This window comes from Anoplophora glabripennis, unplaced genomic scaffold, assembly GCF_000390285.2.
Source record: "Anoplophora glabripennis isolate ALB-LARVAE unplaced genomic scaffold, Agla_2.0 scaffold112, whole genome shotgun sequence".
NCBI classification, from domain to species: domain Eukaryota; kingdom Metazoa; phylum Arthropoda; class Insecta; order Coleoptera; family Cerambycidae; genus Anoplophora; species Anoplophora glabripennis.
Window position 1 is genome coordinate 380207 of NW_019416609.1, and position 19911 is coordinate 400117.

Sequence of the window (19911 nt, forward strand, 5' to 3'; positions counted from 1 at the left end):
TAAAACAAAACTGAAAACGCCGTTTGTTAAATGAAAAATTTTATACAGGAATTTTAAATTCGACCAATGAGCTGCTCCGATTAACCCGAAAATCGTGCGCCAGAACTGATTAGTAATTCAAATGTTGCCCCCCATTTTAATGTCGTTAGGTTGGCAGCGGCTAGTGACAGTTATGCGCAGCCTCAGTTGTCAAATCGAGCTTCCGCTGCTAAAATCCTGCCCCGCCAGGCAAAAGTATTCGGCTTCAGTTCGTCGTGCGGCAACTGCTGTAATCGTTGCATTTTTAGTGGGTAGCTCCGTGTGTGAGGTGATTATTTTATTAAATTTTATCCAGAATGAGCTGGCAGGATTACGTTGACAAACAGCTCTTGGCTTCCCGTTGCGTTACGAAAGCCGCTATCGCCGGACATGACGGAAATGTGTGGGCCAAATCAGACAACTTCGATGTAAGTATTCACACATCCCTTACTGATCAGTTTCTCGTTTTTTAGACCTTGCCCTTGAATTCTTACTCTGCCCTCGCAAGGTAGTTCTTGGTCCGTAATTCTTCGCTCGCGGTGTACGGATTCTGGGAACAAAAGAAACCAAGGGCTTGGTCACATTTTTTCTTTAAGACTTTTTGTCGAAATTCGTGCCCTTAAGAACTATTTAAAGGCTGATGAGTTGTGTAGAAACTGTTGTTAAGCCATTTCAGGGTATACTTTAGTGAAATTCTCGATTTTTAGCACCAGTTTGACAAAGTAGCCGGTTAAATACAAGATGGCCGCCCTCCGAAATGCGACGTGTAGAAATATGTTGCGGTCGGGTATTTGTCGCTACCGGCTTTCAAACCGAGATAGCCTGCCATACGCCAATGAAGAGTCATCTCGATTTTTAAATTTATCTTCGGCTTACCTAAAACCTCCCGCGATAAGCGCTTTATAAAAATATAATTCAAATTACTCGGCTCCGAAACAATGGAAGATAAGAGTGGAAAACAAGTGAGTAATCCACCACTTAGCACTGTCGATACTTCGTTAAAATTATAATTGCATCTTTATCAGGGCCTTGCACATTTTTCTGTAGCGTACACTGGGTAGGTCGGCTGGTATTTTATCATCCAGCCATTAACGGAATATTCGGAACCAGTTTTCATCGCTGAATTGTTACCGTCTATCTTAGAACCGTCCAAAGTAAGAATAAAGCGTCCAGTGACATGCCAAAATGTGGACAACTTGCTTTTGCAATACAGATTTCAATTTACATCGAGTCGCGAGGGCTTTCAATTTGGAAGAACCATTCGAGCGCACGAGTTCTCATCCACCCCCTCTGAATGGGCGCGATGAATAGACGTCAGTACACGAGGGGGTTACTGAACGAACAGTCTGTTCTCTTCACTGTGGGGTATTGATCGTCCACCCTCTCCTGTTGGTCAATGAGTTCTTAGCAGTAGCCTTAACCTTTGCTATTTGGACCCCGTTTGAATATTTTGGGCAAACAGCGGCGGAAAATCCAAATTGTTTTTTTATGAGTCATAATTGAGCAGAGGCGGCACGGATATTTTTTATTTTAGGCATTAATTATATCAGTAATGCTTCTAATATAGTTAGTTACGTGTTTAGGAAGAAATTTGTATGAAAATTGGGATATGTATGTTAAAACAGGCTAACTCTGGAGTTTTCAGAAAATAGAAATGCATTGAAACGTTGATTTTGTGCATACACGAAATTTACGAAATTATGAAAAATTTGCGGCATAACTTTTAATTTTGTATTATATACAGGGTGTCGCGCTTAAATGTGATACAAAACTGTAACTTCTTTATTGTTTGCCTGATTTCAAATTTTGTTTTTAGAATGTAGGATAATATACGTCCAACTTTTTTTCCAAAAAACAGTACGTATTCTCATTCAGCATCTCTTAAAACCTCTATCACCAAGTTTCATCAAATTCGATACATCTTCAGGCTACCACACCATGATATCGTGCTTTAATGCTTATTTTTTGGCCGATTACAATTTTTTTTTAATGTAGGGTAAAAAACTGTCTAACTGTAATACTGCTTGTACGAAAATAAAACTAAAACTGTTCGTTCTATAAAAACACATGATAATTTTTTTTTAGACATACAATTTTAAATAACAAGTAATGCGTCAAAAGTTAAAAAAATAATTACCGCAGAAATTTCGATATATATTTTTAGTTATTCCTTTAGAAAATTAAAAATTTCTACGCCAATGATCTTTTGAACTTGTCACTTTACGTTGTACCTACTTATTTAAAATAAAAATCACAAACTAAATCAGATCTCTAAAACTGCTCGTTCTTTGAACGAACTACAAGAAATCCTTTTTTTTTGGAAAATTCATTGGCATAAATCGAATTTGCTGAACACTTATTGTCGAAGTTTTGACACCCCTAGTGACAATCGCTCTTTATTTTTCCTCCACTAGTTGACATTGTAAATCTTACTTCTACCTATACTCCTAAACCATCCAAATTTCATCAGTTTACATCAAATACCATTTTTTTCTAATTTCAACGGCGTTTATCTCGAAAACAAAGCAACCATGACCCGCGCTCATTAAAACTGTTCAAAATATTTGTTCTATAACTTTTTCAAAGGAACACACTTATTTTAGAATCGTCCTGTATAATTGCCTGCCTCAAATATATATTTTTCCACACCTGAAAAAATTCCTTGGAACACTAAGGAATAAAATGCCAATTACTTTTTTTCTGTTTGTATAACGGACATTAAGTACTGGCGCGTTAGAATTTAGTATTAATGTCGTATATAACAGTACAAATTTTATTAAAAGACCGTTTTGTTCTACTAAAGTTTTAATGATTTCAATTTTTCCTTAGCTTTTTTAGACAAATGTTCTTATAACGGCAGTTACCGGTGCTATTACCCTGTATATAATGCGCGAGCGTACTTATTTTTCTTTAAAAGTGTAGTATTTGCTGACGTCCTTGTTCTAAATAATTGCCACACGTCCTACCTACTTTTTGATAATAAGTAAAAATATACATGACCACTTATATGATTAATAAGCTTGTTTACTACAATCTATTGAACCAATAAATTAATTACCTACTTTATCTAGGATAGTTCCTATAATTATTTTTTTACCTAGAATGAAAATTAAATTTTTACCCTCGGTAGCTACCTACGCCTCTGCCCACTTAGTCATCGTTTATTATATTGTATGACTTGTTCATCATAATCGAGGATTACGAACGTATTTTTCTGGGAGCCTATATATTTTTTTTTGTTTATTTAAATGTACTATGATGTCGATCCTGTAACATCTAGCAGGCGCATCTCCAGTCGATTGTCGAGAAGCGCCTACTAATTTCGCTTGGATCGCAGTGTTGCCCCTATTCTTCATCCGCAGGACGTTGAATGACGATCCAGAAATAGCCGAAAAGCTTATTTGCAGTTTAAAGTATTCGATATGCGTTAAAACAAATATATTTTGATATATTTATCAAACTAGCCAATCAACCAACTAATGGGTTTTTGTTTTCCAGTCAAATCCTGTAAAAATATAAAAAGTAAACTTCAAGTTTGCGACAAATCGCACATACCGGCAACCGTGTCAAATCGTTTCGAGTATCCAATATAAATAAATAAAAAAGTGACACGGTGCTTATGCTAGTGTGATATAATCAACGAGGCCGCGTAATCTGTTTGCAAATGTTTTTCGTCTCGGGGTAGCTACGATTCCTTTTTTCACTTGTTGATAGGTTGGATCAATACACCTCCCAGTCTTACATGGTTTTGAAAGATCTTTACTAACATCGACAAAAGCTCGATGAAATTAGAAATGGAATGAAGAAACGAAACATTTTTTGTGAGAATTGCTACGTAATTATTTTTCTGATTAGTCGTATCGCGTTGGTATCAAACATGTCGATCTAATAAGTTGCGATAGAGGATATCAATGTCGAGTACTTGTACGACCTAACCTACCCCATTTCAATATTCATAAGTTGGCCACGCGGACAAATGGGCCTTTCGCTTTTGTCGGAAATGCCCCTCGCGTTAGGCAGCAGGCGAGCTTAGTCATTTGTCTGTAGATGAAAGATAAGCGGTCGTCATGGTCGTTTCATGGTAGATGGTCGATGGCACATGGCTCGAAGAGCGGGTGTCACTCGGCTGTACGCCCTTGGGTGTCTTTGTATTGTTGGATGGGGCGTTGCCACATTGTCCTGTCGTGAAATTGGTAGTCTGGGGACGTTTCGTTGTGTCTGGGGTTCGTACGAAACAAGAAGTTATGGTCGAGCCGCTTGTAAATACTTGTTTTGTAAGATTAAGTTATACCTATAGGTTTGTAGAAAATTGGTACCCCAGAATGTAGGCGATGCAAACTTTTATCCAGATCTGATCCAGAATGATTAAGGGGGTAGTTGTCAAGGGCGCAAAATGCAGAATAATCGGTGAAATTTCATGGCCAGACTAAACGTGTGTGCAAAATTTCAGCTCGATCGGTTGGGGATAACTTTTAAAATTCAGTTGCAAGATAAAAGCTTGTAATAATAAGAAACCATTGGCGTACTTTTTTTTTCTATAAAAATGTCAGTCTGTGCTCGTACGCACGCCGCTATTACAGCTAAAAATTATGTTTGTATTGAAAAACATAATTTCGAAAATATTAACTAATTTATTCTTTTCCTAAAATTTTAACACCCCGTAATTTCGCAACGGAACCGTAGTTTATAAAGCAAACTATTATTAATTTTCCATGTAGAATCACACTCTTGAGTATTCGCATTATCATTAAGGAACACCCTGTATATATGATATTATTTTATAATTGAAAAGTGATGGTGGCAAAAGGTAACACTTTTTTATTATATCCCAATTGTACACTAAAAATTACTTACAATGCTTTTGAGCTTATGAAGTGCAACTTTTAATAATAATAATCAAGTGTCCTTAAGACATATATTTGTAAAATTATTTTAAAATATCATTGCTTTCTGAACTCATAACATTTTTGTATTTTCTTTAAATCTTTGGAAATTTGAAAGGGATGAGTTGCAATTAAATTCATTGGACCAAATAAAATATATTTTATATCAATTTCTTCATCGACATCGTCTTTCTTTTCAGAATTAAAAATGACTAGATTTTGTCATAAAAATAGCAGCGACGTATTTAAAAAAAAATAATCCTATGATGGCCCCTCGAAGACGAAACGTCGGATTGCAAAAATGTTGACTCCATTGGATAGAGCGAAAAAAGTGGCAATGTAAATATGCAATTCGTTTTCAAATAAAGCCAGAAAAAAAAAATAAAACGAGTTTACAAAATTTCGGGGTTTCGGATTTCGCGTCAACAGTAGGCTTTTTTGCAGTTAATATTTTGTATTGCTGAAATCTCAAATCATCCTGAGATAATTTATCATCCGTGCATTTGTAATTCGTTTTAGATGTTTAAAGCAATACTGTACAGAAATAAGGTTTTGGGTCAAACAATGAGACAATTTTTTTGTTGTATTTTTTTCCGTAGAATTGAATGGTGTAATCAGTTTTTGAATTTTTTGTTAATTTAAACAAATTATCAAGTTATTGAAAAATTCATTGTTGCAAGTAATTTTTTTATTTCACTAAAAAGTATATGTCAAAACGAAAAAAATTATCAGCGGCAGAACTCTGTACGATGATTTTTCTAAGTGGAAATTTTTCTTTGAAAAAAAATGTTTCAGACCGGAAAAAAATGAATATCTCGGGAACATCTTGATTTTATTATCTAAAAAAATTTGTGGTTATTTAAGACAGAAAGGTATACTTTCACCAAGTTTCGTCAAAATTAAATTATTTTTGCGGAAATGAGAAATAAAGAACGAAAAATCAGAAGAAATAAACTGTTTTTCGCATTTTTCTCGGAAATTTTGAGGTTATCCTAAATAGCCCAGTCATTATGGACATGAAAGAGCCTGTTTCGGGAAAAAAATACTATTAGAAGTTTCTCTGCGGAATATTGTTCGGAAACCTGTATAAATAAAATATCAAAAAATCAACTCGAGGCTAGTTGGGAAACTTTGTTTTAACAGTGGTCAAAATTATGGAAAAGTGGTTTTTTGACTCACGTAAAAAAACTATTATTTATAGCGACAAAATGTTTATACAAAAAAGGTAGGTATTAAATAAGCCTATAAAATGAGAAAAGTCCGATTAAATTCCGATAATTTGTTTATGCACAAGAGCTCAAAAATGGTCGAAAATTGCCGTTTTTTTCAATTGCTAATAATTAATGCAATTTTCATCGCAGACACTTGTAATTCAGGATTTTTGAGGCTTTTTACACCCTTAATAAGTGGTAAAAATTTCAGCTCGAAAGCTTCATTGGTTTGGCGTTGGCGGAATTTGTTATCTAAGAAGATGCTATTTTCAATTCATTTTTCCCAAGCTCACAGGCGTTGTAGGGTTTTGATCATTAGTTGTTTTTGTACCTAAATAGTTGTATTGACATAGGCATTTACTGAGAATTTAGTTTTTCAAATTTAATTTGTTTAAAATTGACTGAAAAAATGTTAATATTTATTAAATTGTTAAGATAGGTAATTATTATAAAATAAAATAGTAACCTCTTTACTTTAGTTTTCTTCGAATTTAAAAAAAAATCGTTGTTGTAAGTTGATTAGAAGCTGAGATAATTTTTTTTATTTATTTAATCGCAGTGACCTTAATTATTAATATTAAGAGCCGAAATTTGGAGAGAGTATACATTAAGAGCTATATTTTCATGTCCTACATTAACATTAAGGTGAATTCAACTATTTAATTTCGAAAAAGAAGATAGCGGCGATGCGTTCTATTACTTGGTCTAGCGAACGAGTGGGGAAGGCGAGGCTTAGCATGCGCGCTTAACGATGTAATAAATATTAACATTTTTTCAGTCATTTTTAAACAAATTAAATTTGAAAAATTAAATTATCAGTAAATGCATATGTCAATACAACTATTTAGGTACAAAAACAACTAATGATCGAAACCCTACAACGCCTGTGAGCTTGGGAAAAATGAATTGAAAATAGCATCTTCTTAGATAACAAATTCCGCCAACGCCAAGCTAATGAAGTTTTTGGGCTGAAATTTTTACCACTTATTAAGGGTGCAAAAAGCTTCAAAAATCCTGAATTACAAGTGTCTGCGATGAAAATTGCATTAATTATTAGCAATTGAAAAAAGCGGACAATTTCGACCATTTTTGAGCTCTTGCGCATAAACAAATTATCGGAATTTAATCGGACTTGTCTTATTTTACAGATTTATTTAATACCTACCTTTTTTGTATAAACCTTTTTTCTCTATGAATAACAGTTTTTTTACGCGAGTCAAAAAACCACTTTTCCATAATTTTGACCATTGTTTTAACAAAGTTTCCCAACTAGTCTCGAGTTGATTTTTTGATATTTTGTTTATAACACGTTTCTGAACAATATTCCGCAGAGAAACTTCTAATAGTATTTTTTCCCGAAAAAAAGCTATAATGACTGGCCCAAAAAACTGACCTCTACAAAAGTTGTAAATTTTTCGATGATCTACAACTTTTGTATTGGATACTTTTATGTTTGACGTCAACTTTCGCCAGAAATCCCCCCAGATCAACCCTCGCCACCCCTGCTCACGCATTTATTTTTATTAGGTTTATTATAAGCCCCTTTACCATTTCCATTCATAAAAGTCCAGATAACATTTTTTTTTTCTCCATGTGTAATTTGGTTGGACCATAATATATTTTAAGTAGAGTACAACTTTATTATTTTTAATGTAGTAAATATTAACGGGAAAACCTGGAAATATCCGAATTTTTTGGATAAAATATAAAAATTCTATTGCATTCGCGTCATGATCACCGAGTGCAAAAGTCCAACTTGAGCAGCGTATACAAAAACGTCGACAAGAAAAAAGAAAGCACGACATCAGAGAAATCTATTATTCATTTCCTTGAATTCTAAATCAATTCCGCAACACTCGTAATCATCTCCGGCGGTCGATATATTTCACACTCGGCGGTGCGAGCATAACAGACGAAAAAAAATCTAAAAATTCACGCTCAGCGACCGCCAGAAAGTTAATTAGAAAACATTTATGCTGCCATTACATTTTGACCGTCTCGAAAACACCGCGGCACCCGTAAAAATCTAATAAAAAATCTGTGATTCACGTCGAACAACGGTGCACCCGGGGGACTGGCCCAAACCCATAAACCATATAAATTGGACGGTAATTAGCTAATGGAATAATGAATAGTGGTAATCGCCACCATAATTCACAGTCTGGTACGATAATCGCGGCAATTTTTTAATAATAGACAATGCCAGTCAGTTACGGAAACACAGTTTTGTCCTCACTATAATGGAGCAGCCATTAAACATGTAAAACCGTTATTTTAATGTTTTATGACGATAAAAATGCAACGCTTTTTCCCGTCATCCTAGAAAGATGTATTTTTAACAAAGTAGGCTGTTTATTCATGCATGATACGGTTAGAAATATGTTAATTTTAATATTGGCAATGATCTACTTTTTTAATATATCGCTTGTTTACAACAATCCGCATAATTAACGTCTATTTAAATCTTTATTTGCAAGTGGCGTCTTTGATTAAGAGACAGGCGGAAAAAAATAGGCGGATTCTTTCATTTAATTGACTTTAATGTTCCAAACCATAAAATTAAAAAAAAAATGCAACTAAATACGTCCCTGGACCTTGTCCAAGGCCGTCTGTTTCAGGACGCTCCAAATACCTCAATTTTCCAACAACCTAGCTCCCTAATATGTGTGCGCGGGGAAACTTTCAACGGGTGATCATTACGGGTAATGTAATTCTTCTTTGCTTTCGATCTAGTCATCTGGCCGTGACGAATTAATTCGTTTGTTTTCTGAACAGGCGCGCCTAACTGAGCGTGTAAATAAGAAATAAGTTGGTCGGGAGCGCTTTGGAACACGGCGAAGAGTCGTCCTTCGTTTGTTTGGGCCGAGCCAACGGGTGTCTCGTTTAAGTAAACACCTGCTTGAATAATCGTTTTTTAACTAAGTTTCCGATGTGGTAACGATATTAGTTATCTTGATTTTAAAGAATTTATGCGTCTTACTGTTTACGTTAAAAAAATTGAATTTCGAATTAGGAGAAACTGGTTATTGTTTTATTAAATGTATACAGCTGCAATCTGGCGAGTAATGGTAAAAAAATTACTTGCGCTGTGACGCTGTTAGAGAATACGATGGGGTAATGTATCAAGGCAATCTCTTGAAGGCTATGAATGATCGTATTATGCCCTATGACATATGTCATTGTTCTTTTTGTGGTGAAACGATATTTCATTGGAAATAATGAGTTCAAATAAAAACGTGGTCGAAGTTGGCTCTGACACATTGGACGTAGGGAGTAGCTTATAGCGACCAACTTAAACTCATTTCTCAACGAGCTGTATAGCAGCTGTCAGTTTCAATAACGTTAATGACTATATAACTTTATTTTAAAGAATAATCGTGATAACAATAACAAACAATTAAAGGAGCTGCGGAAAGTGTCCCCCTCCTTGTTATAACAATAAATTAAAGCAGCTGCTGAAAGTGTCCCCCTCCTTGTTCCAAGCACTTTTCACACCTGTTCCTCAAAGAATTAAAGACATTTTCTAAGATGCTCGGGGTATTGTTAATTTCACGAATCTTGTCTATAAGTCGAGCCTGCAGATGGTTTAAATCAGGAATAGGCAGTTCAAAAATAGTGTTTTTAAGGTAAGGCCACAAAAAGAAATCACACGGCGTAATATCACATGACCTCGGTGGAAATTCATGTTCAGCATTGAGACTTATTAGTCGATTTTGGAAAACTTCCCTCAACATATTCATCGTCTCGCCTGCCGTATGTGCCCTTGCGCCATCTTGTTGAAAGTAAAAGTTTGTAATTTCGTTTTCTTCCAGCTGGTTAACAAAAGGAGCGATAATTTCTTCTCTATACCTTTGCGCAGTAAGAGTACCATTAAAAAAAATAGGTCCATAAATCCTCCTTCGATTGAGAGCACACCAAACTCCAATTTTTTGAGCGTGTAGAGGGCCCTCGACAAAAAAGTTATCTGGTTTTTCAGAAGACCACATTCTCATATTCTGTGAGTTTACGTAACCACTTAAATGAAACCAGGCTTCATCAGAAAAAAAGGTGATATTATGAAGTTCACCGTAGTTGTTTAAAAACCATTCACAAAATACAGCCCGTCGCGGAAAATCAACTTCATGAAGTTCTTGCTGACAAGTTAAACGATAGGAGAACAAACGCAAATCTTTTTTTAACACTGTGTGGCAGGTACCGACTGATACTCCCACCATTTGTGATAAAACACGTACAGAAGTTCTTGGCGCATTTTCCATTATTTGTTGGACATTTTCTTTTAATTCTTCAGTCCGCTTTTTAGGTCGGCCGCTTCCTTCTTTTCTTGTTACACTGCCCGTTTCACGAAAAACATTAACACAACGCTGAACTGCACTTTGAAAAATTTTGTACTCAACAACGCCGGGAAATTGATTTTGAAATTCTATGAAACATTCCTCAATAGAATACTTCCATATTCCATCAATCTTGCGTCCATTTCTAAAGTAGGACTCTATGATAAACACTTTTTGTTCTTGAGAAAACACCATTTTAAACGCTTTTTAAAACGAAAATATTCAAATTGATAGCGGCGATATAGCGCTTTGACAGATGACGTTTAAGTTCATTTGCTGTACGCTACGCCCTACGTCCAAATTTTCAGAACCAACTTAACCACGTTTTTATTTGAACGCTCGTTATAAAAACCCCAACAATAAAATTTAAAGAGTTTCATAGGCGTCCCTAAAGAAGTTTTCTGCTAAAGGTAAAATATTATAATTTTTATATAATGTGTAGAAAATTTCTATTATAGGTTCATTTGACCAACATATTTTAATTATTTATGTTCTCAAACAATTTTTATTATATTGATGGTAAATTTCGTTTTGTTCCATTTCAAAAGGTCTCCAAAATGCCATGTTGTAATAATATTAGTAAACAACATACCCCTCTTATTTCTCCCTTTCGCAATTGTGACAGGAATGATTAATAATAGAAGATGCCTATAATAAATTAAATTTACCTGAATCGTCGTTTGACAACTGAATTTATGGTCAGGTTGCCCAGTGCGGCTGTGTTTGTGCCCCGTTTGCCCGCTCGCTCATTCTTCAACTGGGCGACCGGACCTGTATATGGGTATGGCTAAATAAATATGGGAACAAGTTTTTCAAATATTTCAATGCTGAGTTGCTGCATTTGCGACCGAACCTGCTACATACTGCCAACCTCTTGGTTCTTCAATTGAGATCGGAAAGACTATACAGAAAAATTGTATATGGTTCCAAATTATAAATCATGCATACAATAATGATGATTATAAATTCTCGATATTAGTAAATACTGTTTTATAAATTAGAAATGTTACATTGTTAGTTGTAGGTAAGGTTGGCATGATATATATCCGATATATATATATATACAGAGTGACCCATTTGAAAGCGGGCCACCCTCATAACATTTTTATTTATGGAGCGATTTTGACGAATTTTTTTTTGAAATGTAGAGGGGGAAAAAGTGTATTTTGGGGCCAAGCGCCGTCCAGTTCTCTTTTAAACTAAGGCCTACTAGATCACATTCAGAGGCTGAAAAATCCAGAATCCATATTAGCGATTTTTTTAGAAAAAATCTACGTACGCCACTGGATTCGGCGTGCCCTGAAATGGATCTGTACCAAATTTCATGAAAAAATATTCAACATTAACGCTTCTGCGGTTAAATTGCTGTCAAATTGTTTATTATGCATAAAGAAACTTTTTATCTAGTAACCCATGCGATAATAAATCAATCACAACAAATATTTAATAACACATTTAATAGACATCATTATACCAAAATACAATGAAACAGACAGAAAAATGAACGAGAAATTAACAAAAAATTTACAAAAAATACACTAAAATAAAATTAACACACATGAATTAAATTAAATTCTGGAATTTTCAACTAAATCTTCATTTAATTGAATGCATTTATTGTATTGTTTTTGAATGTGTGCCATAACATTAGACAATTGATGTGTTGTAATTTCAGCGCATGCCTATCTTCTGCATTCATTAGACAAGTGTAGTAAACTTTTTCTTTAATGAACCCCCATAAAAAAAAATCTAGGAGAGGCAACATTTACAAAAATATTCATTCAATTAAATGGAGATTTAGTTGAAAAATCCAGAATTTAATTTAATTCATGTGTGTTAATTTTATTTTATTGTATTTTTTGTAAATTTTATGTTAATTTCTCGTTCATTTTTCTGTCTGTTTCATTGTATTTTGGTATAATGATGTCTATTAAACGTGTTATTAAATATTTGTTGTGATTGATTTATTATCGCATGGGTTACTAGATAAAAAGTTTCTTTATGCATAATAAACAATTTGACAGCAATTTAGCCGCAGAATCGTTAATGTTGAATATTTTTTCATGAAATTTGGTACAGATCCATTTCAGGGGACGCCGAATCCAGTGGCGTACGCAGATTTTTTCTAAAAAAATCGCTAATATGGATTCTGGATTTTTCAGCCTCTGAATGTGATCTAGTAGGCCTTAGTTTAAAAAAGAACTGGACGGCGCTTGGCCCCAAAATACACTTTTCCCCCCTCTACATTTCAAAAAAAATTTCGTAAAAATCCCTCCATAAATAAAAATGTTATGAGGGTGGCCCGCTTTCAAATGGGTCACTCTGTATATATATCATTGATATCTTATCACGATATTTATTCCTTGATATATATCATGATATTTACAAAAATTTAAATAATAATTCCTACTGGTTTAAAGTTGCTAAAACTGTTGACAGATGACAGTAATTTTTGTTTTAATATTTCTGAAATCTATGTTGATTTGGTGTAAATTGGTTAGTTTACGTAGTATTTAATATTCACGCAAATATTTTTTATTAGATTCGGAAATTATATTTATTTTTTCGTTATTGTTTTCGATATTTGGAATAAAAATAATTACCTAAATAGTTATACATAAACTAATTCATTTTAAAAAATAAATATCAAGACTTGATATAGGTATATCGGATATATATCAAAATATATGTCCGATATTTGATATTTATATAAATATCATGATATTGGCCAACCTTGGTTGTAGACATACACGTATAATCTCGTTCCCTGTTTATCGAAATTGCCAACTAATATTGTTTTAATTCACACTTTAGGTGTACAAATTATTTTGAAAGGTATGTTTTGCGAAAAATCTTAGTTTCTGTTATAAAAAGTTTAACTCGTCGAAATTTATAACCAAATCTCCAAAATTGTTAAGAACCTAAAAAGATATTTGTAAATTAATTGAAGATGCCCCAACGCGATTGATTATGAAAAACTATTATTGATAAATATTTTTAAAAAATAAAAAAAATATTGATTAATTATAATTATGATTGATTGAAAAACCACGTACAATTTAATTTATTTATGTCATTTAAGGATAAAGAAGGATTTTTGTAAGAATTACCTCCATTGTTTTTTATCTGTACAGGATGTAAATAAAATTCATGAATAAATTTTAATTATATTAAGGTGTTCAAAATGAGTAAGAAATATAATTTATTCTAAATCTGTCTCATTAAAAAGTAAGGTAAAGTTGCTTTTCTGTATCGACCTACTTTGATATTTTTGTATTTGATAAATCATTGATTTGTAAAAAAAATGGGAACTGAATATAAAGTTTAATTCCAAAGAACTTAGTTTTTTCCTGATTTTATATAAAAATATGATTTTTTTATTGATATATTGTACGAAAAAGACAGTTTATCTACACAGAAAATATTTTGCAATTGAAAATTTAAAATAAAATATTGTTTATAAAAACACGTGCCCAGTATACACCCTGTACCGATATGCTTTCTTCATTAGCAAGTTCGCTCGCGTCCCATAAAAACAATCGAGCGTCTGCCGCAATTATCGTCCGTGTTATCGCTTTTGTTTACAGACGGCCGACGTCGACGCGAGCGAACAATTCGAACGCGATAAATTAATAATCTAGTTGGCATGCCGGTCGTCGTCGTAATCGAAAACGTCCAAAAAGGACTATCACCTCGAATGACGAGGCGTTGACTCAATCAAATGATTCGCGCTTATGGATTGATTTAACAAACCGGCACGTTGCCATAGCCAAGGTGATTCATTCGGCGGCGACGGAAGACAAAAGTTTTCCATGGCGTTCTACGAGAATCAGCCTGAGTCACGTGGTATCTCCGATGTGATTTGAGAAAAATGAGTGTGACTCATAATTTGTCGAAATGTGGTTGAAATGCCAAAAGTAATTAAAATGGTTAGGTTAAAATCACCGATTTCCGTTACAAAGGAAATGTATGTTTTTATTTTTGTGCTAATATTATCTAAATCTAACAATACATCTATATGTATTGTTAATAACACCCTATGGTGTTATTTACGTACGTGGCCAAACTTCAAGAGGTGATTCTATGAGAGGGTCTAAGACGAAAAGTTTATATAAACATAGGTCCAGTTTGTTTTCAAAATACAGGGTGTCGAACTAAACAATCGTTTCTTTCGTAAAAGTCTTAATAATTCTTTAGCCGATTTTGTTGAAATTTGGCAGTATTAGTTATGGTAGAAAGGGGCTAATTTGGCCCTAACTGGATTAAAATTATTTAAAGTCCCGGAGAGGCACCTTAACCAATATTTTTGTCTGAAAAAAAGTATGTACGTCACTGACTTTTTAAAACTTATAATTTTTTTCACATTAAGGAGAATTTATTCATGCACAGATGTACTTGAAATTTATATAGCGTATTAGCCAGTGCTCCCTCTGTGCGTCATATTAAAAAAAAAAAATTTGAATGTTGCTCATTTTAACATAGGTTTATATGGCGAAGATGGACGGTGCGGCTCTTTTTGCCCATAACTGAGAAAAAAATGGAGAAATTGTGAAACAAAACTTAGAATTATCTTATTTTTGATATAAAACTAATGTAAGTTTTGAATATAGTACAGCTGTATTAATTAGAAAAAGAAACCAATAATTGCATTTCTGTCTGACTTGAGGATTAATGTGGCAACGTCGCAATCAGCTGACAGCAAGGAGGGAATACATTTGAAAGACTTGATAAAAACGAAATTGATTTCAAACATGTACATTTTTCCTAAATCCCATGTACATTGTTATCAACAATAAATTATCCACAACAGATGATTTTTCGTAATGTTTTTAAAAACTAGATTAATTAAAAAAGACTAGAAGCTGTGATATATTTATTGGAATAAAAAATACAGTTGATAAATCCTTTTAATATATTTAAGTAATGGTTTATAAAAACATCGTAATCATTACCCAGCAGTATTTAGGGTTACATAAATTTTTCTTTACTTGATTAATATAATTAGTAATACTTGAGATAAAAGCATTTGTACGAAATAACAAAGGAACATAAATATTTCTCAGCAAACTTTATATCTAAAAAATGAGTTATAGTTGCAAAACTTTTGTAACATTACTAAAATAGAGATTATAACACGAACGGTGAGTAATATTGTAATTTCTAACACAGAACCTTCAAAATTGCATCCAACATTTTCTTCGACTTGGACGAGAGATGGACGCGAGTGTCATTTCATTTCTTTAGAACTAACATAATTCTCGTTGTTTTACCAGTTCACGTGATTTACGGATTTTAAATAAAGGACACAAATCTTCGCGAGGATAATACGATATATTTGCTATATGTAATATTATATTTTACATAGTTTACATACAATATAATAATACATTTTTGAACGCGTACGCATCTTTACCCGAATTTGACGCACAATATCTCCGATGTCCGAGGTCTGTAGGTTCGCAGTGTGTACAACTGCTAGTCAATTATTAGCGCTGTTGCCACATCTACATAGTCTTTATGCGTTCATTAAAACTGCTTAAATATGATATTTTTATGTTGTTAATTAGTCAATATGTATGCTATGTGCATGTGAGTAGATTTCTTTGCTATATAAATAATGTTTATCGCAAATAATTTCAATAGAATTTAATTTTTTCAAATTGGCAGCGGGCTTTAGTCCCATAATAAAAGCATAAGACCCCCCCTGCTCTCTTCACTTCCCTCGGACCCCGATATACCTCGTTGAGCAACTAAAAATGCAATTTTTTTGTCACTTAAATTTTTTCCCATCATCTTGCTTCCTTTCTGGAGAAAAAATAAATAAAATTCACTTTTTTTTTTATCAAGGTACAGGCCGTAAAAGTTTTTTTTATTATTATTATTTTGCTAAAAGCGTCAGAATTAATTGACATGTATTGAAAATTGATAGACAAATGTTTTGAGACGTCTGGTTTGATTCACTTTTGCAAATATTTAAAAATTTTCTAGAAATTGTAATGGTGCACCGAAAAAAATATGTACCCACACAGGCCTGCCAAATTGCAAAACGATACATCGATTACTTTGGGAGATATTGGCAACATTCATTAAAATCTTATCTCTAAACAAGTTTTTAACATACTGTTACCCCTAGAACTTACAGTACGTTATTCTTAAACACCCAGTATATTTACCCGCAATACAAGGATCCAATCATTAACACTTCGGCAAAAAAATACGATAATAGCCGTTTCAAAACGTGCCGTAGATCACGCTCTGGGTGCCCTACGTGAATTTATTACAATTCACCATACTCTATTTGATATATCGAGGCAAAATATAAGCGAAATAAATTTCAATTACGCCAATGTGCCGCGTACAGGCATCACCTTGACACATTTCGTTTTTTATTGCGCACAATAAAAGTTTCCAAGCTTGTAAACGACCGCTGGTGCCGTTTTATGCCTTTAATAAAATATTGGCACTCGGTGGAATTGAGTTCTTGTGGTCCTCGTGTGGGGAAATGGCGAATTTTTAGGTCGGCCAGGTCAAAAAATGAAAAATGCCTAAGAACGAGACACATCTGTATCGCGGGAAATAGTAAATTTGAGCATTTGTTGCAATTTTGAAGAACTGCTAGTTAAATATGTCTTAACATACCAAAACAAAGATATTTCTTCAGCGAGAGAAATATGTATTTGAAATATAACTACATATTTCGTTTTTTGTTATGAAGAAAAAATTTGGAAAACGGAAAAATTTAAGAACCACTAAAAATTACTCACTAGAATATTTTTCCAGATATATTTTGCTGGAATAAACCTCAATGAGTAAGAAAATAACATGTTTTAGCAGAAGTGTATATTCTTGATCGGAATGATCTCAAATCTCAAAAAGAAACAAAATTGCAATCTTAAAAACCGAACTTGCAAAAAAATCATTATTTTGTAAATTGACGCACAAAAAGATCTTTAGATTCTACATTTGATGCTTCCTATTCCAAAGCAACATGCCGTATACACCAGGAAAATTAGCGAAAATAAAAGAGAAACTCGAAAAAATTCCTATCCGCGATATTATTGTAAAATTGTCTAAAGGAACATAATACAATACATCTTTCATCTCGTGAGTCAAAAAATTTTAATAGCTAACTTTTCTATTTAAACAAATAAGTGAGGAAAACAGTTTTTTCACTTTGCAGGGAAAACCATCAATTTTAGCGAACAGTGACTGTTGTAGGGAATAAAATTATCTACAAAATGAGACTTGTTAAATTAAAATCGGTTAATAGACAAAAAAGTTATTGCAAAAAAACATGAAAAGTGCCCATTTTTAATTTGTTTTTAACTATCGCATTTATTGTTAAAATTTTATAAAACCTATGACAAGTTGAGGGTTTTGTTATACTTTAAAAGTGTGCCAAAAGTGGGCGCTGTAGATGCAATAGTTTTCGCACAATTCAATTTGTTTATAACGGAGGCTCCAAAAGTTATGAACTTTAAGTCTCTGTACAGGCGTTAATTTTCAATCAAACATGATTCTGAAAGCGTCATTGTAATCTTAAAGACGTAATTAAGCGACCTATTAAAAAATATCGCCGTTTTTTTGACATTAACATTCTCAAATTGTGCTTTAAAAAACAGTGCGTTTTTCGCTTATAAACAATTTGAATACAATTGTTGCTATTTATGCTACCTCACCGAAAATAGATTCAATGGATAGCTGGCAAAATAATACAAATTTAAAAAAAAAAGTACCCTCTACGACCAACAGGAGCCAAGATAAGTTCAAATTGATGCGCGCTGTTAATTTTGCAATATCTTGGCTTCTATTAAACTTATATTTTTTTAAACTGGGGTAGCTCTACGAAAAAATAACTGAGCATATTTGAAGAGTTGGTTTTGAAAACGTAGTTTTCGACTTTGGTTTTCAAAACGCATTTCTTTCGTATTCCAAAAAGTTTTAAACAAAATACCACAAAAAATATTTTCTAATGTCAGGTTATTAATACACTTAATTATTATTATCTTTATAGCATCAACAATTTTTCACATATGATTATTACGTAATAATCTCAAAATGTGTTATGTTTCAAAAACTGCGTTTTGAAAATCACCTCATTTACGAATTCGTAGAATAGCCCTGAACCCCAGAAAAAATGTATCTTTTATACTGATTTTTTTTTTAATTTACAAAAATGTCACAAATTATTGTTCAACGAAATATTAATTAAAATTTCAATTTCTGAATTATTTTACTATTATTAAATAAATAAATGAAGCTATCGTTCATTGAAAATTAACGCCTGTACAGAGGCTTAAGTTCATAACTTTTGGAGCCTCCGTAGTAAACAAATTGAATTGTGCGAAAACTATTGCACCTATAGCGCCCACTTTTGGCACACTTTTAAAGTATGGCAAAGCCCTCAACTTGTCATAGGTTTTATAAAATTTTAACAATAAATGCGACAGTTATAAACAAATTAATCAAAGGGCACTTTTCTTGTTTTTTTGCAATAACTTTTTTATTTATTAACCGATTTTAATTTAACAAGTCTCATTTTGTAGATAATTTTATTCCCTACAAGTTGTCTGCGAGTCACTTTTCGCTAAAATTGATGGTTTTCCCTGCAAAGTGAAAACACTTATTGGTTTAAATAGAAAAGTTAGCTAATAAAGTTTTTTGACGCACGGGATGAGAGATAGATGTCTTGTATTATGTTCCTTTAGACAATTTTACAATAATCTCGCGGATATTACTTTTTTCGAGTAAAAATTTTATTTGCTTTGCCTACTAGGTCAATGTGAACATATTCAGAATCTTCTTCAGCTTCTAAAAGCGGAAAAAATCAACGTGAGCAATAGATTTTTGAGCTAATGGGGTTTATAATGGAGAATCTACCCATTTATTAGTTATTAAAATTATCTCTTGAACAAGTAATAATAGTAAAATTGTTTTTAGTTTTTTTGTAAGCTGTAATACCTCATTCTAAGCATAGCATAATGTTTTTCTTTTGAACGTAGTAAGATGTAGAAAAGTACCTCTAGAATAATTTTCCATCGCGCTACTCCGAAACGTTTTTCATTAAAACGCTAACAAGCAACAGATGTTCAATCGTGACGTTGCATCTTCCTTTCTTTCAAGCGGATGCCCTTGATGGTTTTATAGTTTTCGAACAGCTCTCTATTTCCCTCCGACCCTCGGTATTCCATTAGCCTGCTTATTCATAAGGGCAGGCCATTTATAACGATTGGATTGGCCTGAATGGGTTGCAGATAGCGAATTGTTTTCTATTCACTGTCATTAATCTGTAAAAATGTCTAAAATTATGAAAGCCGATAATTTTATTATTTTCTACTCTTAAAAACCATAAAATATATCGTTGGGGGAAATAATTGTCCTCACAGTTCGTATAATTACTTTTTTGCGGCTTTTCTGTTACATAACAATTTCGCGGCTACTTTCACATGCTAAAATTTTGTAATTAAT

At 33.1% G+C, this 19911-nt stretch overlaps 1 protein-coding gene across 1 annotated transcript in view; it reads left to right on the forward strand.

The window, feature by feature from the left end:
• The first annotated feature begins 219 nt into the window (after positions 1–219).
• Positions 220–19911, forward strand: part of LOC108904532 (profilin) — a 47626-nt gene continuing 27934 nt past the window's right edge. The window contains exon 1 of the mRNA XM_018707128.2: positions 220–446. Coding sequence (XP_018562644.1) covers positions 336–446 — 111 coding nt within the window. The 5' untranslated portion in view covers positions 220–335. The remainder of the gene's footprint in view (positions 447–19911) is intronic.